At 46.0% G+C, this 26,138-nt stretch overlaps 2 protein-coding genes and 1 long non-coding RNA gene across 5 annotated transcripts in view; 1 reads left to right on the plus strand and 2 right to left on the minus strand.

Moving 5' to 3' along the window:
* The window catches only part of LOC307202381, a 50,645-nt gene extending 49,309 nt beyond the window's left edge, over window positions 1-1,336 (minus strand). The window contains exon 1 of the long non-coding RNA XR_013832870.1: window positions 1,183-1,336. This is a non-coding gene — a long non-coding RNA (uncharacterized lncRNA). The remainder of the gene's footprint in view (window positions 1-1,182) is intronic.
* Window positions 1,337-11,957: 10,621 nt separating this feature from the next.
* On the plus strand, window positions 11,958-23,538 carry LOC307202246 (acetylgalactosaminyl-O-glycosyl-glycoprotein beta-1,3-N-acetylglucosaminyltransferase-like). 2 transcript variants are annotated; one of them, XM_079952092.1, is made up of 3 exons: window positions 11,958-12,085; window positions 20,413-20,963; window positions 22,788-23,538. In XM_079952092.1, the coding sequence occupies exons 1-3, from the start codon at window positions 12,042-12,044 to the stop codon at window positions 23,213-23,215; spliced, it is 1,023 nt and encodes a 340-aa protein (XP_079808218.1). In that variant the 5' UTR covers window positions 11,958-12,041; the 3' UTR covers window positions 23,216-23,538. The 2 variants fall into 2 exon arrangements, with proteins under 2 accessions (XP_079808218.1, XP_079808219.1); XM_079952093.1 differs by having other exon boundaries at window positions 11,984-12,089; window positions 22,788-23,537.
* Window positions 23,539-24,190: 652 nt separating this feature from the next.
* SRRT (serrate, RNA effector molecule) overlaps window positions 24,191-26,138 on the minus strand; it is a 40,394-nt gene continuing 38,446 nt past the window's right edge. For both annotated transcript variants that reach the window (XM_079951812.1, XM_079951811.1), the window contains exons 18-20: window positions 26,022-26,111; window positions 24,620-24,716; window positions 24,191-24,469 (exon numbers count right to left, since the gene is read on the minus strand). In XM_079951812.1, coding sequence (XP_079807938.1) covers window positions 24,394-24,469; window positions 24,620-24,716; window positions 26,022-26,111 — 263 coding nt within the window. In that variant the 3' untranslated portion in view covers window positions 24,191-24,393. The remainder of the gene's footprint in view (window positions 24,470-24,619; window positions 24,717-26,021; window positions 26,112-26,138) is intronic.

Genomic DNA, 26,138 nt, shown 5'->3' on the forward strand with positions numbered 1-26,138 from the left:
GAGACATTGGTGTCTTTAGGATAAACCAGGGGTAGGCAACCTAAGGCCCGGGGGCCGGATCCGGCCCAATCGCCTTCTCAGTCCGGCCTGCGGACGGTCAGTGAATCAGTGTGTTTTTACATGAGTAGAATGTGTGCTTTTATTTAAAATGCATCTCTGGGTTATTTGTGGGGCCTGCCTGGTGTTTTTACATGAGTAGAATGTGTGCTTTTATTTAAAATGCACCTCTGGGTTATTCATGGGGCAAAGGAATTCGTTCATAATTTTTTTCCAAAATAAAATCCAGCCCACCACATGGTCTGAGGGACGGTGGACCAGCCCACAGCTGAAAAAGGTTGCTGACCCCTGAGATAAACGATTTATTTGCATACATATATAACAACCTGAGGGTCGCGGGTGGCACTGTGGGTTAAACCACAGAGCCTAGGACTTGCCGATCAGAAGGTCGGCGGTTCGAATCCCCGCGACAAGGTGAGCTCCCGTTCCTCGGTCCCTGCTCCTGCCAACCTAGCAGTTCGAAAGCAGGTCAAAGTGCAAGTAGATAAATAGGTACCACTGCGGCAGGAAGGTGAACGGTGTTTCCGTGGGCTGCTCTGGTTCCCCAGAAGCACCTGCTTACGATACGATATGATATGATACGATACGATAAGCTTTATTGTCATTGTCCCATACAGAACAACGAAATTGAAAAAATCTACATCAGACATTCAAAAACCAACAAGCCTGCTATCCCAGCTATCCCAACCTGGTTAGCCCCCTAAAAACTCTGTTACCCCATAATTAAATACAATATACTCCCATAGAGACTCCTTAAAAGGTAAAGGTAAAGGGACCCCTGACCGTTAGGTCCAGTCGTGGCCGACTCTGGGGTTGCTGCGCTCATCTTGCTTTACTGGCCGAGGGAGCTGGCATACAGCTTCCAGGTCATGTGGCCAGCATGACTAAGTCGCTTCTGGCGAACCAGAGCAGTGCACGGAAACACCGTTTACCTTCCCGCCGGAGCGGTACCTATTTATCTACTTGCACTTTGTGCTTTCGAACTGCTAGGTTGGCAGGAGCAGGGACCGAGCAACGGGAGCTCACCCCGTTGCGGGGATTCAAACTGCAGACCTTCTGATCGGCAAGTCCTAGGCTCTGTGGTTTAACCTACAGCGCCACCCGCGTCCCAGAGACTCCTTACACTGTGTTTAAAACCAAAATCACATTTGGATAGAAACTGTTTCTCAGGCGGCTAGTCCCAGTCTTTATAACCCTGAACCTTCTTCCAGAAGGCAGAAGCTGAAAGAGATCATTTCCGGGGTGCGCACTGTCCTGCGCTATCTCTGCCGCTTTCTTATGGCACCCGGTAGATTTGATCCAAGGTGGGAAGAGGGCACCCAATTATCCTCTCCGCTTCCAACTTACCCCACACAGCCCTGGCTTTTGTCCCTCCAGCTACCAGCCCCCACTCTGGCACAGAGCCCCTCTCTGATGGCAAGAGCTGTTCGAAAGGGGGAACGGTCTTCATCAGATGACAGCATACTCTCTTTCCTTGGAGGTTGGGTGGCCGTCTGCCATGGACGCTTTAGCCGAGATTCCTGCCTTGTGGCGGGTTGGACTGGATGACCCCTGGGGTGCCCTTGCCAACTCTACGGTTCTCTGCTTCTGTATGCAAACAGAGCGAGTACAGACAAGTCTAGACATTTCCAGGAAACCAATAAATTCCAAACGGTTTCTTTCAACCCCACCCCGAGAACAAATATATTTTGCAGAATTCCACTCTGCTGCGTCCAGTAAGTTCGGGCAAACTGGTCTAACCTGACAGCTGACGACAGGTGATGTGGCAGCAGTGAAGGCGATCCTGACCCCAGAGTTGGGGATGGGGCCCTTCAGGAGAATGCAGCAAGCAGTGGCGGTGAGCCGAGAGAGGCAGGAGCCTAAGGAGAGCTTGGCTGCAGGATCAGGCCAAATTGGGCCCATCCAGGAGAAGAAATGGAGGCAGTGAGAGATTTTACCTTCTTGGGCTCCATGATCACTGCAGATGGTGACAGCAGCCACGAAATTAAAAGACGCCTGCTCCTTGGGAGAAAGGCGATGGCAAAGCTAGACAGCATCTTAAAAAGCAGAGACATCACCTTGCCGACAAAGGTCTGTATAGTTAAAGCTCTGGTTTTCCCAGTGGTGATGTATGGAAGTGAGAGCTGGACCATAAAGAAGTCTGATCGCCGAAGAATGGATGCTTTTGTATTCTGGTGCTGGAGGAGACTCTTGAGAGTCCCATGGACTGCAAGAAGATCAAACCTCTCCATTCTGAAGGAAATCAACCCTGAGTGCTCCCTGGAAGGACAGATCCTGAAGCTGAGGCTCCAGTACTTTGGCCACCTCATGAGAAGAGAAAAGTTATGGGCCACAGGTATGAAATTTACGGCATGTAACGCCTTAAGAGAGAATATAATGAAAATGATTTACAGGTGGTACATGACACCAGTCAAGTTTGCAAAAATTTATCATTTGCCCGATAAAAAATGTTGGAAATGTAAAGAGACTGAAGGCACATTCTTTCACCTTTGGTGGACATGCCCAAGGATTAAGACTTTCTGGGAAATGATCTACAATGAAATGAAAAATGTATTTAAATATACTTTTCTGAAGAAACCAGAGGCCTTTCTCCTGGGCATGGTCGGCCAATTGGTGCCAAAGAAGGACAGAACTTTCTTTATGTATGCAACAACAGCAGCAAGAATACTTATTGCAAAGTACTGGAAGACACAAGATTTACCCACCCGGGAAGAATGGCAGATGAAGGTGATGGACTACATGGAACTGGCGGAAATGACTGGCAGAATCCGAGACCAGGGAGAAGAGTCGGTGGAAGAAGATTGGAAGAAATTTAAAGTTTATCTACAGAAACATTGTAAAATTAAGGAATGTAAGAAGGAGGCTGGAATGAAGTTATGTGGCTTTAGCAGAAATATTATAAAGGATTAAGTAAAAATAGATTGTTAATGGATGAAAGGAGGAAAGGTAAAGTTACATTATATTAAGATAAATTATAGGATAAAAATTGGGAAAGATGGAAAGGATTTGCTGAAATAGCTAACTGAACTAGAATACAAAAAAGGGAGGTGCGAGGAGGTCAAGGAAACAAGCAAATGAAAGATAAGTTATGGGAAGGATCGTTGTGTTTTTTAATTGTTTCTATTTTTCTGTTTTTCTGTTTTTTATAATTTTCTCCCCCCCCCCCCATTCTCTTCTTTCATTATTGTGATGTGTTGTTAAGTTTTTGTTCAACTTGGAGTTATCTCTTTCTTTTTTTGTAACATTTAAAACTTTAATAAATATTATTTTAAAAAAAAGAGAGAAGAGAAAAGACCCTGATGTTGGGAAAGATGGAGGGCGCAAGGAGAAGGGGACGACAGAGGACGAGATGGTGGGACAGTGTTCTCGAAGCAGCCAGCATGAGTTTGACCAAACTGCGGGAGGCAGTGGAAGACAGGAGGGCCTGGTGTGCTCTGGTCCAGGGGGTCACAAAGAGTCGGACACAACTAAACAACTAAACAACAACAACAGTCCAGCATCGCTGCCCCAATGGGAAACCCTCACACACCGTGGCAACTGGCCACCTGTAACGCCTGTCCACAAATCTGTCCAGTTCTCTTTGAAAGCCAACTTAGCTTAGCAGCCACCATTGTCTCCTGTGGAAGTGAGTTCCGTAGGTTAACGCCGCATCGAGTTTAGTTGATGTGTGGCAGTGGGTGGAAGCCCATCAACGTTTGTGACACGGGAGAAGGAATTTCGGCAGGTGTGGCATCCGGGAGAACGGTTCTACTCCACACCTTCAACGTGAAAAAAGGAGAGGCAGAGGAGAGGTCTTTTTTGACCGCAAAACGTCTCCCGGAGTCTGTGGGGCCGTTCTTAGGACACTCTTTGCCAACCTGGTGCCCTCCAGCTGGGAGTTGCAAGTCCAAAACAGCTGGAGGCCATGAGGTTGCCGAAAGCTGTTTTCTTGGGGACTTCTAGAAGTCAAGAGCTGAGGTTCGTTGGCTACCTGTCAGGGACTGTTTATCTGTGATCTCCGCATTTCAGAGAGGTGGTGTTGGACTAGTTGACCCTTGGAGGACATCAGCCATAAAGTTTCATGGTTCAGTGGATCTCACTTCTCCTTTATCTGGTTCTGCTTTTGATTCATAATAATAACAACAGTAATTTTATTATTAATTCCCTGTCCATCTGGCTGGGTTTCCCCAGCCACTCTGGGCGGCTCCCAACAGAACACTGAAAACAGAATAAAGCTTCGAACATTAAAAACTTCCCTAAACAGGGCTGCCTTCATAATAATAAAAATAAAAATTTATTATTTTTACCACGCCCATCTGGCTGGGCTTCCCCAGTCACTCTGGGCAATTCCCAACAGACTATTAAAAACATGATAAAACATCCAGCATTAAAAACTTCCCTAAACACTGCCTTCAGATGTCTTCTGAAAGTCAGATAGTTGTTTATTTCCTTGACATCCGATGGGAGGGCGTTCCGCAGGGCAGGCGCCACCACCGAGAAGGCCCTCGGATCTGGACCTGAGTGTCCAGGTAGAACGATGGGGGTGGAGATGCTCCTTCAGGTCTACTGGGCCTTTGAGGCCGTTTAGGGCTTTCAAGGTCAGCACCAACACTTTGAATTGTGCTAGGAAACGTACTGGGAGCCAATGTAGGTCTTTCAGGACTGGTGTTATGTGGTCTCGGCGGCCGCTCCCAGTCTGCGCTTTCTTTTTTTTTTAATAGATATTTTTTGAAGTTTTAGCAAAATACAACAGAAAAGAAAAGACACAAAACAGTAAAATACACATAATACAAAAAAGTGATTAAAAATAAAAATGACAAAAAGAAAAAAAAAGAAAAGAAAAAAAAGGGGGGAAACCCCATTATTCTTTTGCTAACTTTATAACTCATATCCTTATTTTCCTGACCTCCTCACACCTTCCCTTTTTGTATTCCCATTTACCTAATCGGATCAGCAAATCCTTACCCTCTTTTGTTTATCTTAACTCTGTATCTTAACGTGTCAAAATTCTATGTTTTCACCCATTATCAATTCTCTTATTGCATACTCTTTTTAACTTTGTTGCTAATACCACTTGTTTTCAATCCAACATCATTTTAACATTCATTAATTTTGTAATGTTTCTGCAGGTAGACTTTAAATTTCTTACAATCTTCTTCCACCAGCTCTTCTCCCAGGTCTCGGATTCTGCCAGTCATTTCCGCTAATTCCATATATTCCATCACCTTCATCTGCCACTCTTCCAGGGTGGGTAGATTTTGTGTCTTCCAATACTTTGCAATAAGTATTCTTGCTGCCGTTGTTGCATACATAAAGAAAGTTCTATCCTTCTTTGGCACCAATTGGCCAACCACGCCCAGGAGAAAGGCCTCTGGTTTCCAGTCTGCGGTTTCATCATCCGGCTCAATGGATCACGAATAAGTCTTGCTGAGGCAAGCCAAACAGCCTCTTTGACACTTTAACAACATGCCATTCTTAAAATATCGCTTCACACACAGAGATATTTAACGGGTCAGCAATTCACAAAGCCGAAATACAAGTGGTGGCGCCTTCCCTGTGGAATGCCCTCCCGTCAGATGTCAAGGAAATAAACAGCTACCTGACTTTTGGAAGACATCTGAAGGCAGCCCTGTTCAGGGAAGTTTTTAATGCCTGACGTCTTCTTTTGTTTTAATTTGTTGGAAGTCCGCCCAGAATGGCTGAGTTAACCCAGTCCGATGATGAGTGGCATATAAATAGATTATTATCTCACATCAATGGGTGGCAGTGACCTCACTCGTGAGCAACCCAAGTCCATTGGTGGCATCCTTCCTAATAAATATTTCTCAAAAACACACCGTGCAGGATATTGCTACCCTGGCGACAGATTCCAGGGGTTCCCAGTACTTAATCAGGTTTAGAACGACGGTCCTTGGAGACGGTCATATATGTTCAGTTCAGTTTGATTTATTACGGCCGTTGGCCCATATCGAAAACAATACATCAAAATTTATCCATAAACAATACAATTTAAACAGTTAAAATCCAAGTTAAAACACCCATATAAAACCAATTTTACTTCAATTAAGTAAACACTATACACAATAAGCTCCCTCTATGTAAACCGAAATTCAAATCCCTCGGATTTTGGGAGATATGCGTCTTAGTTCTGGCACTTATTGATGGTTCTTAAGTTTAGCTAAGCTGTCAGAGTCATACAGTGATCCATTTCTCCTCTTTTGAAATAAGACATTAATCAGGTATCTAGCGACTGCAAGGGATCTACTTGTGTCTTCGTCGTTTAATAAGTATATTATTTGGGCTTCCTGAGGTCTGTCAGCAATTCTCGATAAATATGGGGCCAGAAACTTGGACCGTGAAGCCGAATGTAATGGACAACAGAAGATTATATGATATAATGATTCTATAAATCCACTTTTACAGTCACAGAGGAGTGAGATCTGTCCGTTGGAGAGTCTGTTACCCAACACATTTGATGGGAAAACATTGAATCTAGCCTTTATAAAGGCATACCTGTGCGTAACCACAGATAAGGTAGTTAAATAAGATGGAAGTTTCGTTGGAGGTGTTAAGCCAAGGCTTATCGGCGAGCAGGTGCCACCAGCTGTCGCAATATTAAATTGTAAATCCATCTCCTCTAATTTGTGAGTTATAATTCTCTTGGCAGAAATTAAATCCAATTTTAGTAGTTCAGATGGAGATAATCCTAAGGACACAAGTTTCCCATGTATTATTTTTGCCCAAGGGCTAGGGAAGTCATCTCTCCAGAGACACTGTATCAAGTGGAGATTTGGAAGTTTATGCCATAATGCCAACCAGTAACAGAGAATGCATTTCCTTAATGTGGTTTCTAGAGATCAACGGGTGGCAGTGACCTCACTCGTGAGCAACCCAAGTCCATTGGTGGCATCCTTCCTAATAAATATTTCTCAAAAACACACCGTGCAGGATATTGCTACCCTGGCGACAGATTCCAGGGGTTCCCAGTACTTAATCAGGTTTAGAATGACGGTCCTTGGAGACGGTCATATATGGTTTTATTTGCATATGTTTATTTGCCTTGTGGGACATTTTCGGGAGTTAACCCTGTGCAAATCTACAGCCAAGCTGGTGTCCAAACGTTTTGCACAGGGGTAGGCAACTTAAGGCCCGGGGGCCAAATCCGGCCCAATCGCCTTCTCAATCCGGCCTGCGGACGGTCCGGGAATCAGCGTGTTTTTACATGAGTAGAATGTGTCCTTTTATTTAAAATGCATCTCTAGGTTATTTCTTTCACAATTTTTTTCTTTTTTAACTAAATAACTCCGTATGTGATTTACAAAAATCCATTAACAGTTATGTACAGAAATCCGACAACTTCTTAAATGATATTTACAAGGCCAAAATAATAATGACAACACACGCTACTCAATATCCCAAGCGGTCCAAAATTCTCGCAATAAGTCCGAGAGAATAACTCTCTGTGTATATTTGCCGACGGAAATCCGATGAAAGAGAGAGCCGGATTTCAATCTCTGTTTCGTAAATCTCCTTCTGGTCGGCGTGAAACGGAACTGTGCAATGGCAATTCAGTGCTTAACCAAATAGACCAGCTCCAAACCTTGAGAAGGCGCTTTGTTCTTTTTGAAAATACACTTCTCTGTATTCCTTGGGAAGTGATGTACGGCTTAATGGACTGCCCACAAGTTATGAGAGAGTAAGGAAAGCATTTATTTACTTTCTCCAAGCTGTGCATAATTTTACAAGCTTCTCTTCCTCTTGTTGTACACAAAATCTGCCTTTCCCCCCCCTTATGGGGTACCCAAGAGCCCCTATAGAGTCCTTGCGTGGGTTCCCTATTGGTAGGAGAAAATAGCAGAGGCCAACCAGAGAATATTGAGAAGCAAAGCAGCTGGTAAGCCTGATCTTTATTGATCTGTTGCAACAGGGTCCTCACTCACCACACGCAGGAGGACGGAGGAGGACCCTGAACAAAGGTGTGCCTGCCCCTATATACACATTTTAAATTCCCTGCCCTGGAGCTCAAGACCATCCCTCCATACATCATACATACATCACAAAAGGGGTGTAGCTCAAGACCAACCCCCAGACACATCATACCTACATCACAGAAAAGGCGGTCTACAACAGAAATCTGAGCGTGTTGTTTAGCTCCTGTCTGGCAGGTTACCTATTAATGGTCACTTGATTGGATATCCTGGGGAGCCTGGCGAGTCTTTTGAAATGATAAATACTTAGTTCCTGAGCCAGGTCACAGGCTCACACCCTATTCATATCTTAAATGTGCCCTTAAGACAGGATTTGTGAAGGAAAAAGACAATGGGGAGGTTTTCCACTTTGACCTTGCAGAGAAATAATTGAGGTCAATTTGTTCGGGACTCTTTTTCTGTGGGGTTTTCAGACATGTGGTTTATATATTTATGTACGCGTTTGCATTTATTACATATCTAAGACCTTAATATTCTTATCACACTCTAAACAACTGTTTCCCAATCTTGGGTCTCCAGCTGTTTTCGGACTACAACTCCCATCATCCCACTGGAAACACACAGTTTAGGCATATTTTTCCCCGCAATAGCCAAAGTCCCTACGTTCTTACACCATAGAGACCAGTGCAGGTTTTTCAAGGTTTTATATTTCTGTGTTGCTGCTGCGAATATATTTCTGCGACACATAAATGTGTCTCACAAATAAAATAAATTAACAAGACAATCTCCAGTCTTGGCTTGGAAATGACGGTTCTGCCGTATGAGTCACAAAGGAATGCAAAATCATAAAAACGTGTCTGCAGTTTCTGGTCTGTGCTGAAATATCAAATTATGTGTCATTTTATCCATTACCGCTCTGTTAGAGTGAGCGGGGCCAAGATAGTCCATAACACTAATTCTGGATGGCAAACTGAGGCATCTGATCAAGGCCTGTATTTTAAAATGAGCTTAAAGATATATTTGCAAATGTTTGTATGTTTCATGCCAGGCAGAAAAGCAGCTGGCTAAGTACTTTGGCAGTTGTTTATCCTCCTGAATAGGGCCCCCCTGAATTATAGCAGTAGGAGGAGACAAATTTCTCAAAGTTGTAAAAGGGAAATACAGGCTGGGAGCAAAGGTTACACTGACCCTACATATTGCAGAATACAATCAAGCTGCAAAAACACTAATTAAGAGTTGGTAAATAGTAAGATTTATTGTTTAACAGAAAATAATACCACGAGCCATTTGTTTTAGCCATTTGTTTTGGAATGCAGGGGCAACAGGGGCAAAAGCTGATCTGGTAATTAAGGTGCCTTGTCGAGGCAAATGTAAGATATATGGCTACTTGTCTGCCATTTATGGATAGAAGGAAATATAGCTCTTTGTCTCCCATAAAAGGTAATAGGAAATGGGTGTGTCTTTTATGATTGGTTCTAGCAAACAGCCAATAGGAATTTCAACCAGGCTGATTGGACAGAGGCAGCCAAAGGAGGAGCAAGGGGGCTGGGCTGAGGAAATATAAGTGCTGGCCATCAGGGCTGGAAGGGGGCAGAGCTTTGGTAACCATATACCACTGTGCCTCTCATTTATTTGTCTGACAAATAAATTATTATTTTAATTTCTCTATTGCTGCGTTGAATATTGCATTCCAGCTAAGCGTTAACCACAAGCAGGGTGCTATAAAACAATACCTTATTTAGTCATATGCTGCCGTTTCTGTCGAAAAACCAGATTCCAAAACCTCACCCCATCTTGCATTCCTGCCGCAAAGGATCACTATTTACCAAAAGCTTATACCCAGAACAAACTTAGTTGGTCTCTAAGGTGCTACTGAATTTTTGTTTTAAAAATTATTTATTCATTTCGACTACGTCAGACCAACACATCTACCTACCGGAAACTATTTACCAAGCTTATTGCAACCCCCACCCAACAATTCGGTGACATAGAAGAAAATATTTTGGACATTTGAGAAGCGGTCTTCTTTTTTGCAGGGACAGTCCTGGATTTATAGAAGCCGCTCCGGTTTCTGATTTGATCCAGAATGCCCTGCTTTTTCTTAGGAAGTCACTGTTTTTCATCAGAGAAATGTTGGAGGGTATGGAGTTATGTGACACACACACACACACCTCGCCCCAAGCCAAGGGGGTACATAAATATACAATTTTTAGAAGACACCTAAAGGCAGCCCTGTATAGGGAAGTGTTGGGTTTTTTTAACGTTTAACGTTTTATTATGTTTTTTATATATGCTGGAAGCTGCCCAGAGTAGCTGGGGCAACCTAGTCAGATATGTGGGGTGTAAATAATAAAGTTACTATTGTAATAAACAAAAATCTGCCTTTATTTTCTTATGGGGAACACAAGAGCCCTTATAAAGTCCTTTGCAGGTTCTCCATCGGTCGGAGAAAAGAACAGAGGCCAAGCAGAGAATATTGAGAAGCAAAGCAGCTCGTAAGCCTGGTCTTTATTGAACTGTTGCAACAGGATACCCCCTTCACACACAGGAAAGGAGGAGGACCCCGAACCAAGGTGTGCCCGCCCTTATATAGACATTTTAAATTGCCTGCCCTGGAGTCCAAGAACACCCCCAGAAACATCATACCTACATCACAGAAGAGGCGGTCTACAACAGAAATCTGAGTGCATTGTTTACCTCCTGTCTGGCAGGATACCTGTTAATGCTTACTTGATTGGATACCCTGAGGAGCCTGGCCAGTCTTTTGTAATGACAAATACTTAGTTCCTGAGCCAGGTCACAGGCTCATCCTATTCATACACAGACATACCCTTAAGACAGGATTTGTGAAGGGAAAGACAATGGGGAGGCTTTTCCATTTTCCTTCGACCTTGCAGAGAAATGTTTGAGGTCAATTTGGGAGGGACAAAATGGTTTCAGGACTTTTTCTGTGGGGTTTCAGACATGTGGTTTATATATGGATGTATGTGCTTGGTTGGTGCATTTATGAACATTTATTATATATATATATATATATATATATATATATAAGACCTTTTATTATTATGGAATAGGATGTCCCTATTTTAATCATAGAAATGTTGGCGGGTATGTCGTCCGTAGCAATTTCAATGAGATTTCCCTAAGAAAAAGTTGCAATGACTGTTTGAGGGGCCAGGATCACACACACCCTCCCAAATTCCTCTGACAATATATCTGCATTGCTATTGTTGTCAACAAAAATTGACCTTTTCCCTTATGGGGTATCCAGGAGCCCATATAGAGTCCTTATGTAGGTTCCCTATTAGTAGGAGAAAATAACAAGAGGCCAACCAGAGAATATTGAGAAGCAAAGCAGCTAGTAAGCTTGATCTTTATTGATCTGTTGCAACAGGGAGCTCCCCTCACACGCAGGAAAGGAGGAGGACCCAGAACAATGGCGCGCAAGGCCTTATAAAGACTTTTGAAATTGCCACCCTGTAGATCAAGACCACCCCCAGAAACATCATACCTACACCACAGAAAGGGTGGTCTACAGCAGAAATCTGACTGCATTGTTTATCTCCTGTCTGGCAGGTTACCTATTAATGCTCACTTGACTGGGAAGCCTGGCCAGTCTTTTGAACGTTGTTTTTCTCCTGTCCTTGTTTATCGCTGGTCTGGCAGGCTACCTGTTAATGCTCACTTGATTGGATACCCTGGGGAGCCTGGCCAGTCTTTTGTAATGACAAATACTTAGTTCCTGAGCCAGGTCACAGGCTCACACCCTATTCATACACAGACATACCCTTCAGACAGGATTTGTGAAGAAGGAAACAATGGGGAGGCTTTTCCATTTTCCTTGACCTTGCAGAGAAAACATTTGGTCAGTTTGGGAATCAAAAATGGTTTCAGGTCGGTCTTCCTTTGCTGATCAAAGTACGTGCTTGGTTGGTACACTTATGGACGTTGAACATATATCTAAGTCCCCAGAATTCCTATCGCACTATCCAGGGCTTTGCATGTCGACGCACCGCGCCGGCTCAAGCCAGGCCTGATCATTGCAGGATTGGGCCCCATTTGCTGCCCTCAACAAAGATGGCTGCCCTGAAGTTCAGGGAGGTGCTACTTGCTGCTGGCAGGTAGGTAGGTAGGTAGCGGCAGGAGTGGGGGGCCCTTTTGGGGCAGGAGTGGGGTGCAGAGACAAAGGAGGGGGTGCAATTCTTGCAGGGGCTTCCCTGTCCCCAGCTTTCGCCAAGGCAAGTCTGACAAAGAGGTCAGGCCTCTGGACCGCTTTGCAGGGACATCGTGGGCCCAGCCAGGATCTGGGCTGGGTTTAACTCTGGCAACTTTGCAGAAGCAACCGATTTATCAGCGGAAGCCGTTCCTACGAAATGATCTGCTTCATTTCCTCTTTCAAGAAACCTTCCTCTCTGCAGATTTCTTTTTTATCTCATCCCTGACCGCATCTCGTTGGGTTTGAGATGGTTTTTACACCTGCGATAAAATCTGGATTCCTGAAAGCAATCCCAGATACGTGCGCATGAGATGGAGAGATAAATTGCTTCAGGGTGTATCCCAGGAAGAGATTTCACAATGAAATAAATGCTCTCCGTCCTGGGGCCTTTGACGCTCAAGATGTACCCTTTTAGGACTGTGTATATATCTGCGGCTGTAAGTTGTTTTGAACTGTTTTTAATAGTGGGTTTCCATTGTTGCACTCTGCCCCCGGGACCGTAAAACATGTCAAAGGAATCTAACAATACAAACATCAACAGTAAAAATGTATATAAAACAATATCAGGTTGAAGCGAGGCAGCCAGCCAGCAATTTGAAACCCAATAAAAGGTTTAACAACCTCAGCTGGCAGAATCCGAGACCTGGGAGAAGAGCTGGTGGAACAAGACTGGAAGAAATTTAAAGATTATTTGTGGAAATACTGTAAAATTAATGAATGTTAAAGTGATGTTAAATTGAAAATAAGTGGTACTAGCAACAAAAGTTTAAAAGAGTATGCAAAAATGAATTAAAAAATTGGTGAAATTATAGGGTTATAATATGTTAAGATTTAGAGTTAAGATAAATGAAAGAGGATAAGGATTTGCTGATTTGAATACTTTAATGGGAATACAAAAAGGGGAGGTGTGAGGAAGTCAAAGAAACAAGTTAATGAGCTTAAAATGATCAAAAATGGAGTGGTTTTAATTTTCTATTTTCTATTTTTTTTACTTTTCTTGTTTTTTGTATTTTGTTCTCTTCTTCGAGAGTTTTTTCTGTTTCTTGTTCTATTATGCACTTTTTTATTTTTTATTTTGTAAAATTTCAATAAATATTATTTAAAAAAAAAAAAAGATTTAACAATTTAACAAAAGATATACACCAACCACCAAAACACAAAACGTGAAATCCCCCAGGCGGCTGATACATTGGGTATAAAATATTCAATAATATACACATTCAATATTATACATACTCAATAATATACAATAATAACATATTCAAATTAACCAAATGTACACTTCTATGTACCTTAACGCTCCTCCCTCCACAAGGTTTATTTCACTTTTAACATTTTTAATTGCCCAAATTGTTCAAACCTACTCAAATAAATTCAATATCTTCTCAAACCAATCCTCCTCTTTCTCACTGACCTTAAACCCTTTCATTCTATATATCTTCACAGTTAGGTATTCTAAAATTATAATCTGATTCAGTTTATTCCTCCATTGGTTCACCCCTAGCTCTTCTGCATTTTTCTAGTTACTTGCTATAATCTGTCTGGCTGCAATTATTGGTCAGTCTCTTTTATTGCAATTTCAATCAACTGGTTCAGGTCCTCCGCTCTGGAGCAGGAGAAATCAAGCTTGCTCCATTTTCCCTGTGACAGCGCTTTAGATATTTGAAGTTGGCTCTCATATATGTGAAAAGGATCTAGGAGTCTTGGTTGACCACAAACTTGACATGAGTCAAGAGTGTGACGCGGCAGCTCAAAAAGCCAATGCAATTCTGGGCTGCATCAATAGGAGTAGAGCATCTAGATCAAGGGAAGTAATAGTGCCACTGTATTCTGCTCTGGTCAGACCTCACCTGGAGTACTGTGTCCAGTTCTGGGCACCACAGTTCAAGAAGGACACGGACAAACTGGAACGTGTCCAGAGGAGGGCAACCAAAATGGTCCAAGGCCTGGAAACGATGCCTTATGAAGAACGGCTAAGGGAGCTGGGCATGTTTAGCCTGGAGAAGAGGAGGTTAAGGGGTGATATGATAGCCATGTTCAAATATATAAAAGGATGTCACATCGAGGAGGGAGAAAGGTTGTTTTCTGCTGCTCCAGAGAAGCGGACACGGAGCAATGGCTCCAAACTACAAGAAAGAAGATTCCACCTAAACATTAGGAAGAACTTCCTGACAGTAAGAGCTGTTTGACAGTGGAATTTGCTGCCCAGGAGTGTGGTGGAGCCTCCTTCTTTGGAGGTCTTTAAGCAGAGGCTTGACAACCATATGTCAGGAGTGCTCTGATGGTGTTTCCTGCTTGGCAGGGGGTTGGACTCGATGGCCCTTGTGGTCTCTTCCAACTCTAGGATTCTATGATTCTATCTCCTGTCAGTCTCCTCTTTCCCAGGCTAAATGTACCCAGCTCCTTCAACCATTCGTCATAAGGTTTGCCTTCCAGCTTGTCCATGTCCTCCTTAAATTGGGGTGCTCGGAACCGGACACAGGACTCCAGGTGGGGTCTGACCAGGGCAGAATACGATAGGATTATGATTTCCCTTGTTCTGGATACCTGTGGATGCAGCTTAGACCAGCACTGGGTTTTTCGGCTGTAGAATATTACTCGGCCAAAAGACCTGGTTGAACGTTTTCGCCTGGCGCCTAAAAATAAATAACGGAGGGGCCAGGCAAACCTCCCTGGGGAGAGCATTCCTCCCCCCCCCCAATGCTTTTTTAAAATTATTTTTCCATTTTGTTGTTGTTATTTAGTTGTGTCCACCTCTTCGTGCCCCCCTGGACCAGAGCACGCCAGGCACTCCTGTCTTCCACTGCCTCCCGCAGTTTGGTCAAACTCATGCTGGTCTCTTCGAGAACACTGTCCCACCATCTCTTCCTCCGTTGTCCCCTTCTCCTTCTGCCCTCCATCTCTTCCCAACATCAGGGTCTTTTCCAGGGAGTCTTCTCTTCTCCTGAGGTGGCCAAAGTCTTGGAGCCTCAGCTTCAGGATCTGTCCTTCCAGTGAGCACTCAGGGCTGATTTCCTTCAGAATGGAGAGGTTTGATCTCCTTGCAGTCCATGAGATTCTCAAGAGTCTCCTCCAGCACCATAATTCAAAAGCATCAATTCTTCGGCGATCAGCCTTCTTGATGGTCCAACTTCCATATATCACTACTGGGAAAACCAGAGCTCTAACTATACAATTTCAACAATCATCCACACACTTCCTTCTCCATCAGTCTGCCAAGCAATGACTTCCCTCCCTCCCTCCATTCCTATTTCAGTCTACTTCCCGCAATTTCTTCTTATTTTATCAAGTCCACGTCGTAAGATTTATTTCAGTCCTACTAGTGTCTTCAAATTTCTACAGTTATTATTTATATAATCCATAAATTTACTCCAGTCTCTTTGCAATTTTGCTTCCTCCTGGTTTCGGATCTTGCAGGTTATTTTTTCTAGTTTTGCGCAATCCATCATTCTCGTCTGCCACTCCTCCACCGCTGGTAATTCCTGTATTTTCCATTTTTGGGCAAACAAAGTAGTCGTCACATACATAAATAGATTTTGATCTGCTTTTCCAATTTCCTCTCCCATCAAGCCCAGCAAAAAAAGTTTCCGGCTTTTTTGGGGGAAGGTATATTTAAGCATCTTTTTCAATTCGTTGTAAATCAGTTCCCAAAATGATTTTGATTTCTCACATGACCACCACATGTGGTAAAAATCGCCATCCTTGTCTTTACATTTCCAACATAATTTACTACTCATCCTATACATTTTTGCCAATTTCACAGGCGTCAAGTACCAGTGGTACATCATTTTCATTATATTTTCTTTCAAGGTGGCACATGCTATAAATTTTAGACTCTCATTACACAGTCTCACCCACGCATCATGCTCGATATTGTACCCAAAATCTATTGCCCCTTTTATCATCACCTCCTTTGTTCGTCTTTGGTGTACCATTCTAATAAAAAAATTGTACATTCTGGGTAATAATTTGGTGCTGCATTCCAACAATTCAATTTGAAATCTGGAATTTTTTTTTTTAATCATTAAATCCTACTTTCTTATCACACATAAGCACATCATTCACTTGGTGGAATTGCAGCCATCCTGTTAAAACATCCTCGATACAGTCGTAAGGCTTTAATTTCCAACCTCTGTCTGTTTTCATTAGGATCTTCATAGGTAACCCACCTTCTGGGGAGACCATTCCACAAGGGGGGGGGGCGTGAGCCACCGCAGAAATGTGTCGCTGCATGGAAAGGGCACACAGAGAAGGGCCTAACTTAGAAGACCAGTGCAAAGTCCGGGTCGGTTTACATGCAATGGAGCTAGTGTTGTAAACAAAAATTGCCTTTTTTCCCTTATGGGGTACCCAAGAGCCCATATAGAGTCCTTACATAGGTTCCCTACTGGTAGGAGAAAATAACAGAGGCCAACCAGAGAATATTGAGATGCAAAGCAGCTCGTAAGCCTGATCTTTATTGATCTGTTGCAACAGGGTCTCCCCTCACACGCAGGAGAGGAGGAGGAACCTAGAATAATGGCGCGCAAGGCCTTATAAAGACTTTTGAAATTGCCACCCTGTAGATCAAGACCACCCCCAGAAACATCATACATACATCACAGAAGGGGTGTAACCTAAGACCACCCCTCAGATACATCATACCTAGATTACAGAAAAGGCGGTCTAAAACAGAAACTTGAATGTTGTTTTTCTCCTGTCCTTGTTTATCGCTGGTCTGGCAGGTTACCTGTTAATGCTCACTTGATTGGATACCCTGGGGAGCCTGGCCAGTCTTTTGTAATGATAAATACTTAGTTCCTGGGCCAGGTCATAGGCTCACACCTATTCATATGCAGACATACCCTTAAGACAGGATTTGTGAAGGAAAAGACAATGGAGAGGCTTTTCCATTTTCCTATGACCTTGCAGAGAAAACATTTGATCAGTTTGGGACAGTTTCTGAATCAAAATGGTTCCAAGTCAGTCTTCCTGTGCTGATCTATGTTTGTGCTTGGTTGGTACACTTATGAACATTTAACATATGCCTAAGACCATAAAATTCCTATCAGACTAGACAGTTCAGAAACTTTAGCTAGTGCAGAATTTGGTTTCAAACTGGAGCAAGACGGTTTGAGCATATTGCACCGATCCTGGCCCTACTGCACTGGCTACTGATCAGTTTCCGGGCCCAATTCAAAGTGCTGGTTTTGACCTACAAAGCCTTAAACGGATCAGGACCGCAAGACCTCAAAGACCTCTTCTTTCCATATTGTTGCAGGAATTTATGTATAGGTTGGGGGGGGGGTTGCCCTGTCGGAAATCAAGCCTTTATCGGGAGAAACTGGCAACTCTCCCAGGCACCCGGCTTGGTCTCCTATTGACCTCCCTGGCTGCATTCCCCAGCAAGATCCAGGCTAGGTCTCGATAGGCGATTCTGTTAGGATATTTCCGTTCCACCTTAAAAGGGAGCAGGATGTTTGTGTCACAGCCTGCGTATTTCCTGTTCACAGGATGTTTCTGTTGTGTCTTTGCTTTCGTTTCTCTCTCTCTGTGCCTGAACACGCAAACAGGCAGTCATGTTTTTTCCTTTGTTCTGACCAACGCTGAATAAACTTCTAAATAATGCTCTCCTGCGTGCATCTTTCGCTGTGCGAATTCTGCTGATAGAGCGTGCATCAGCTCTGGAATGTGGCAAGCTATTTTCGGGAGCTTGTGTCGCTAATTGCTGATACTGTATCTACGGGAGATCGATGGATCGTCCGGAGGCGACGTGGGGGCCATGATGGGCCATATCTCCCTGGCAGTATCCCAACAGATTCTTCCCAAACGTGGGAAGAACACACCCCCTCCCTCCTGCTCCCCTGGCAGGGAAAAGGAGATAGACAGAAATGTATTTGCATGCCAGCGCCTGCCAACCTAGCAGTTCGAAAGCACCTCCGGGTGCAAGTAGATAAATAGGGACCGCTTACCAGCGGGAAGGTAAACGGCGTTTCCGTGTGCAGCTCTGGCTCGCCAGAGCAGCGATGTCACGCTGGCCACGTGACCCGGAAGTGTCTCCGGACAGCGCTGGCCCCTGGCCTCTTAAAGTGAGATGGGCGCACAACCCCAGAGTCTGTCAAGACTGGCCCGTACGGGCAGGGGTACCTTTACCTTTACCTATTTCTGTCTTTGCAGCATTACAGAAAACATGACTGCTCTCTTCAAACTCCAGCAGTCAAGTGACAAAGACTTTCTGTACTTCCTATACAAGAGCAAGAGGAAGAGCTCATATTACACTCTGAGCTAATTCCGGTGCATTGCCCTGTGAATTGACTGTCCCTCTGTTTCCCACGGAACAGTCCCAACATTCCCATCATGTGATGTTTTCAAGCTAGCAGTTTGCAGCTGCATTGCATCCATATCGTAACATGCCCCCCCAGCAGATATCCTGCACATGCAGCCCACTACCAAAACCAGCACAATCACTTTTGTGACTTTTGTGATTTGTCCCCACAAAACACTTCATCGCAGTTTCTTCCTGCCTATTCAAAGGGCCTTTGCTGCATGGATACCAAATGTAAGAATTCACTGATAAATGGATCTCTGTACTAGCTCACTGGAAAACTTCAGAAATTCATCTAGACATGTGAGCTCAGCTCCTCAGCAGCCCCTCTGCCTGGGTGATAATCCCTGGCCACCTGATACCTGATTGCCAGAGAGGTAGCCATTCCAGAAATAACAAACCCAGATGGAGACAAAAGGGTGGGATTAAGTTGGTTGGGAAACAGGGAAATGTAAATATCTTTATTGTTCCACTTGATGGGTGTTTGGTGGAGGGCAAGGGGAACCATGGGGCAGGGTCCAGGATGCTCAGATTACGGCCACCAGATCTCCCCTTTCATGATGTAACCGTGATGTATGAGTGATGTAGTTTGGGGGGGTTGTGTAACCATGGGGATTAGCAGCTAATAAAAGTTTGGGGGCTCTTTTGTTCGGGGTTTCCATCTTGTTCCACCTGGTGGCAGGTGGGAGTCCTGTCACGACAGACTTTAATCAAGACCAAGCCTCCTGGCTGCTGTTTTGCTCTGGTATTCCTGGCAGGGGTCCTTGTTTTTTGCCCAAAGGAGCCCTCAGATTTCTCCGTTAACAATATGAACCGGCCCAGACCCTGAGAACTTCTTCGGGGGCCCTCCTTCGTGTGCTGCCTCCTCAAGAGGTCCGGAGGATGGCAAGGCGAGGACAGGGCCTTCTCTGCAGTGGCTCCCCGTCTGTGGAATGCTCTCCCCAGGGAAGTTTGCCTGGCACCTTCATTATACACCTTTAGGCGCCAGGCAAAAACATTCCTTTTCAACCAGGCCTTTGGGGTGATCCAGTTGACATCCTATGCCCTTTTAAAATGTGGTGTTTTGGGCGGGGGGGGGGGGGAGGCTATTGGGTCGTTGTTTTTGTTTTCCGTAGGTATTTTGTGGTTTTATATCTTGGTTTTATTTTGTGAACCGCCCTGAGACGCCCGGGTATAGGGCAGTATATAAATTCAATTAATAATAATCATCATCATCATCTTATCACGGCAAAATGGAAGAGTAATGAAATCCCTCCTATACAAGATCGGATCCAAAAGCTGACAGAATATGCTGAATTAGATGGTCTATCAGGAAAAAAAAGAATAAATCAAAACAGGAATTTGTCTCAAAATAGGAGGTTTTCAAAGAATATTTGAAATATAAATATAATAGTTTTTATCATAATTAAACTTTTTCTTAATATACCTTAATTCTTATATCTACCTTGCAACTATTACTGAACTTCAGTAATAGTTGCAAGGTAGATATAAGAATTATATCTACCCATCTGCAAGTATATTAAGAAAAAGTTTAATTATACTTAATATACCTTAATTATTATATCTACCTTGCAACTATTACTGAACTTCAGTAATAGTTGCAAGGTAGATATAAGAATTATATCTACCCATCTGCAAGTATATTAAGAAAAAGTTTAATTATGATAAAAGCGTGCATTGGCAATAAGTAATATGGAATCGAAATGTGGAATGGACAGGAGGTTGGGTCTTTAGTGTGAAGACCAATTTATATTTTATCGTTTGTTAAGAAAATTACGTGTCTATGGTTATTCCTGTGTGAAATTTGGTATTTGTGTTTTCTCTTTTCTTATTGTATCAATAATAATAATATAATAATAATAATAATAGCTGGTCCTTGTGGTCCCACGAAACTAAGTATTGAAGAATGGTTTCCTGGTTCTCTGCAGGCTTCCACAGCTCCCCTTCCGAAGGACCCTCCACCTGGGGGTTGCAGTGGGGCTCTTGGTCTCCATCATCCTGTACATCGGCCTGACCCACTGGGACAGCGTCTTCGCCACCCGCAGGTCCGTCGTCTTGCAGATGGGCAGCTGCCGCTTCCAGCTGGACCTCAGCGTCCACCTCGCCCTGTACCCACACCTGCAGCGCTATCGTTGCCAGGAGCTGGTCTCCGAAGACGCCTGGTGCCGCGGCCCCTGGCCTGCCCCATTGCTCCTTCTGGCCATCAAGTCGCACCCGGCGTCCTGGGAAAGGAGAGCTGTCCTGCGCCGCACCTGGGCCCAGCAGAAGCCAATGGACGACTTCTTCCTCCAGCCCCTCTTCCTGGTGGCCACGGCCTCCGAAGACAGCCTGGCCCAGGCGCTGCTGCAGGAAATCCAAGTGTTCAGAGACGTCCTGTGGTGGGACTTTGGGGAGTCGCCCCAAAACCAGTCCCTGAAGGAGCGCTGCTTGCTTCAGTGGGTCCACAACCACTGCCAGGGGGTGGCCTATGTCTTCAAAGGTGAGTGGGTGCAGGTGAGGTTGGGGCATAGCTGTCAACTTACAGATTTGAAAATAAGGGACCAGCAGCCTCAAAAAGAAGGGATCTGCAGCCAAAATAAGGGATTTTCCGAGCACAGGTATGTTCAGCTTCTGAGCCCCTCCGAGCCAAAGGCAGAAAGCCCAGCCAGCAGCCAAACGAAGCCTCAAGCGGTGGTTCCCACAGCGCAGCAACCCGGCAAAGGGGATGCAGCAAGGAAAACCACCGTCCCCTCTCCGCTGGGAAGCGCTGAGCAAAGGCGAGTCCCCAGGCAAGGCGGCCGATTTGATCGGCACAAGGCATGCAAGCTCCACCCCCCAGTCGTTCCTAGACTCCTTATTGGGTGAGCAACGCAGCCAAGCAACACAGTTGGAGCCTCCCTCCTCCCTGGCCGGCAGGGAGGGAGGGAGGGAGAGGAGATGCTTCCTTTGAAACCCGGGAAATTTAAGGGACATCATCAAGAAGGGACAGCAGCAGGACATGGCGCTGGGATAAGGGACTGTCCCGCCAAGTAAGGGACGGTTGACAGCTATGGGTTTGGGGGGGGTGAGGAGGGGCCGCACACCTGTTTCTTTCGGGGTTTGGTCTTTTCTTTCAGTGGAGAATCCCGAGAATTGTAGCATTGGGACTGCGGTGGACGCTTGGGTTGCGAACGCGATCCGTGCAGGAGGCACGTTTGCAACCAACGTGCAGGAGGCACGTTCGCAACCAGCTTCTGCACATAGCATGATTTAGTGCTTCTGCACATGTGTGACTGACAAACTCCCTTTTTTCCTTTGGGGGTATTGTGCATTTACCCTTATCCAGTTATTGATGCAGAAGAGGAACATTGCGAAAAGCTACAGGGAACCACGGAAGAGGGCCTTCTCGGTAGTGGAGCCCACCCTGTGGAACGCCCTTCCAGCAGATGTCAAAGAGATAAACAACTACCTGACATTTAGAAGACATCTGAAGGCAGCCATGCTTAGGGAGGTTTTTAATGTGTGACATTTTAATGCTTGTTTAACTAAAATGTTTAACTAAAATACAATAACCTAATAAACACTAAAAGCTTCCCTGAAAAGGGCTGCCTTCAGATGTCTTCTAAAAGTCTGGTTGTTGTTTTTCTCTTTGACATCTGGTGGGAGGGAGTTCCACAGGGTGTGTGCCACTACCGAGAAGGCCCTCTGCCTGGTTCCCTGTAACTTGGCTTCTCACAGCGAGGGAACCGCCAGAAGGCCTTCGGAGCTGGACCTCAGTGTCCGGGCAGAACAATGGGCGTGGAGACGCTCCTTTAGGTATACTGGGCCTTTGAGGCCGTTTAGGGCTTTCAAGGGGACGCGGGTGGCGCTGTGGGTTAAACCACAGAGCCTAGGACTTGCTGATCAGAAGGTCAGCAGTTCAAATCCCACAACGGGGTGAGCTCCCGTTGCTCGGTCCCTGCTCCTGCCCACCTAGCAGTTCGAAAGCATGTCAAAGTGCAAGTAGGTACCACTCTGGCGGGAAAGTAAACGGCGTTTCTGTGCGCTGCTCTGGTTCGCCAGAAGCGGCTTCGTCATGCTGGCCACATGACCCGGAAGCTGTACGCTGGCTCCCTCGGCCAATAAAGCGAGATGAGCGCCGCAACCCCAGAGTCGGCCACGACTGGGCCTAATGGTCAGGGGTCCCTTTACCCCTTTACCTTGGGCTTTCAAGGTCAGCACTAACACTTTGAATTGTGCTTGGAAACATACAGGAATGGTACGATGTTAAAGAATACAATACTCCAATGGTAGGAACTGTGCTAACGGGAAACCGAGCGCTAACCCTTACGTCCTGCCGTTGCAGCGAACGACGACATCTTTGTGAACCCCTATGAGCTGACACAGTACCTGAAGGACCTCCCCAGAGCCTCAGACTTCATCCACGGGAACCTGGCCAACGAGGAGCCCGTCCTGAGGATGGGAGATGCCGCAGTGCCCTGCCTCCTCTACCCGCTGGAACACTACCCGCCGTTCATCGCGGGGGGAACCATCCTGCCCGGAGCCTTGATCCCGGAGCTCTACCGAGTCTCCCTGCAGCTGCCCGTCTTCCCTCTTGACGAGCCGTATCTGGGGTTCCTGGCCTTGGCGGCCGGCATCACCCTTCGCCACGAGGGGCGCTTCCAGGTGAGGGGGGTCGCCAAGGACGAGCCCGAAGCGTACAAGGAGTCCCTGACCGTCCACGGGGTCTCGATGGAGAGGATGGAGGAAGTGTGGAAGGAGCTCTGGGATTGAGGCAAACATTTTAGGCGACCCCCAAGGGGATGGGACTTGAGTTAGGTACATACCCCAGTTTCATGGTTTGGGCTCAGGTGTCTAGGGTGCGCCCCACGGAGGGGCTGGCCGGTTTAATAGCCTTCTTGTTCAGAGTTCTTTAAAGTTACCCAGTTTGAACAGTGGCGTTGCGGCAGCCCGGAAGCCTCCCTTCGCTCCTCAGAGTGGACTTGGAGCAGATATAACCCAGGAATCATCCATTTTGGTCAAGACCCATTTTGGTCCCATTCCCCCCCTCCTGATGGTGGAGGGGGGCTGGGTTCAATTCTGCACTGCTGCAAGTGCCTGTTCCTCACCAGCGAGGTTTAACCCCAGCAGCCTCAAAAAGAAGGGAAGCAGCGAGATTTAACCCCTGATCGACAGGCTGATGAACAGGGGTTCAAATCCTGCTCAGTTTGGCTGTGGGTTCCTGTGTCCTGTCTTCCAAGCTGCAAATGTCACAAAGCAGGCACCAAAACAGACAGGTCCAGATTTTTTCTCCCATTGCTAGGCTGTCTCTGTCAGAGGTGATGCCTGCTTGCCCAAAAAACAGGCTTATTTTTCCCTGCCTGCCCAGTACCACTCGCTGGAGCAGCTCGGATAGATAAAATCCTAACAGGAAGAAGCTCTTTGCAAGAGCTGATCTTTCGTCAGAGGAGGGGGCAGCTTGGAAAGCCCCCTCCTCTTTTCAGGCTCCACAGCCCTCGCAAGGTATTTCGGTGGGGGGTGGGGCTGGTGACCTGTCAAATCAGGCAACATCACGATGGACAGGTGGGTTGCCCCAATTCCCCGTGTCGAAGTTGGCCTTGCGAGATTCGGCTCCCAGAGCCAAAAAAAAAAGCTCCCCCAGCCAACCCCCTACCTTAAGGGGGGGAAGTCAATTTTTGCAGAACCCCGGAATTAAAAGAGCGAGATAGGCGACCCAACTAAACCCAGGAATGCCACCCCGAAACGGTGTTCAAACAGGGACGTTTATTGAAATCTCATTGGAAAAGTTAACATGAATACCCATAAAAGGACACAGCATTTGGGGTGTGTGGAAGAGAGACTAACACACAGGGAGGGAGGGCAAGCAGGATGAGCGGCTTCATTTTTTAAAAAAACAAAAAGCTGGGGGGGGGGGCAGTACTGAAACCCAACTTGGCAGGACAACTCCTGGCTCAAAAGAAATCGACGTCTTCGGGGGCGTCCAAGTCTCGGTACTCCACTATGGCCCGTGGGTCGCCTCGCACCATCCTGCGGAGAGAATTGGGGGTGAGATGGGGGGGCTGGGGCCCGGCTGCACCCTCTCTGACCCCCCTGTAAGGCACAGCCCCACACCCCTCCACAATGGGTCTGCGGCGGCCCATCTCTGCTCTGGCTTCAATTAGATGCACGAACACCTACCTGTTGCGTGGTTTGTTCAGGTAGCCGCCCTGCCCTCGGAAGGTGTCGTAGTTCCCCCTGCCAGCAGCGTATGGGGTCGGCGGGTAAGGAGGGCCCCCTGCGAGAGACCAAAGGGGGGGGGGAGATCATCAGAAACTGACACACTCTGTTATTATTGGGGTGTCTTCGGAAGGTGCTGGGAGGGTTTTCGTTTCTGTTGTAGTTGATAAAGCCGTTTTAAGTACACACGTTATTAAACTGTTTGTTCCGAAACAAAAATTAATGTGTTTGTTTTTCATAAGAAAGAAAGAGGAGCCTGGCTGCATCAGGCCAATAATAATAATAAATTTTACAGTGGTGCCCCGCAAGACGAACGCCTCGCAAGACAGAAAACCCGCTAGACGAAAGGGTTTTTAGTTTTGGAGGCGCTTCGCAAAACGAATTTCCCTATGGGCTTGCTTCGCAAGACGAAATGACTTGCGAGTTCCTGCGGGTTTCCCCCCCTTTTTTCCTCCTTTTCCTAAGCCGCTAAGCTGCTTATCAGCTGATCCGCTAAAAGCCGCTAAACCGCTAATAGCGCTTCCCTATGGGCTTGCTTCGCAAGACGAAATGACTTGCGAGTTCCTGCGGGTTCCCCCCCTTTTTTCCTCCTTTTCCTAAGCCGCTAAGCTGCTTATCAGCTGATCCGCTAAAAGCCGCTAAACCGCTAATAGCGCTAATCCGCTAAGCTGTCAATGGGCTTGCTTCGCAAGACGAAAAAACCGCTATACGAAGAGCCTCACGGAACGGATTAATTTCGTCTTGCGAGGCGCCACTGTATTTATACCCCGCCCTCCCCAGCCAAGACCAGGCTCAGGGCAGCTAACAACCAATTAATAAAAACAAGTTGACTGAAATGCAACTTAAAAAACAAGATTAAAATATAACATTAATTCATTAAAATGCAGCCTCATCACAGGAGGAGAAAGGATAAAAACCAAATTGATTCTAAGCCAAAAGCCAGGCCGAACAACTAGTCCAACATCCTGTCCTCACAGGGGCCAACCATTTGCCCCAATGAGAAACCCACAAGCAGGATTCGAACCCAAGAGCCACTCTCCGCTCTCAAGGTTTCCAAAAACTGGTAGTCAGGAGCATCGCTGCCTCTAACCGTGGAGGCAGAGTGGAGCCATTGCGGCCAGTAGCTGTGAATAGCCCTCTCCTACACGAATTCGTCCAGTCCTCTTGTAAAGCCATCCCAGTAGACAGCCATTATTGCCTCCTGTGGGAGGCAGTTCCGTGGTTTGACTATGCGCTGTGTAATAGCATTTCTTGCAAGGCTCCACTGGACAAAGGCTACTAAACAGGGCAACAGCGCTGCTTACTCCCCGGTGCCCCCTTGTAGAGAGGCCTCGCCAGGGCTGCGCCAGGAGCTTTTACGTACCTCCGTATCCCAGGATGGGCAGGCGGGGCTGTCCGTAGGGCAACAATCCCTGGGGGGCCTGCGGAGGGTAGGGCAGCCCTGGAGCCAAGCCTGCAAGAGGAAGAGGGAAATCGGTGT

Source organism: Podarcis cretensis, assembly GCF_951804945.1.
Source record: "Podarcis cretensis genome assembly, chromosome: 13".
Taxonomy (NCBI): domain Eukaryota; kingdom Metazoa; phylum Chordata; class Lepidosauria; order Squamata; family Lacertidae; genus Podarcis; species Podarcis cretensis.

Excerpts from the sequence above, each read along its gene's own strand:
- LOC307202246 (XM_079952092.1), top strand. The coding sequence starts at position 12,042 with ATGGCTGCCCTGAAGTTCAGGGAGGTGCTACTTGCTGCTGGCAG. Across the intron at positions 12,086-20,412 it reads GTGCTACTTGCTGCTGGCAG|GCTTCCACAGCTCCCCTTCC; the intron begins GTAGGTAGGTAG and ends GGTTCTCTGCAG. Across the intron at positions 20,964-22,787 it reads GGTGGCCTATGTCTTCAAAG|CGAACGACGACATCTTTGTG; the intron begins GTGAGTGGGTGC and ends CTGCCGTTGCAG.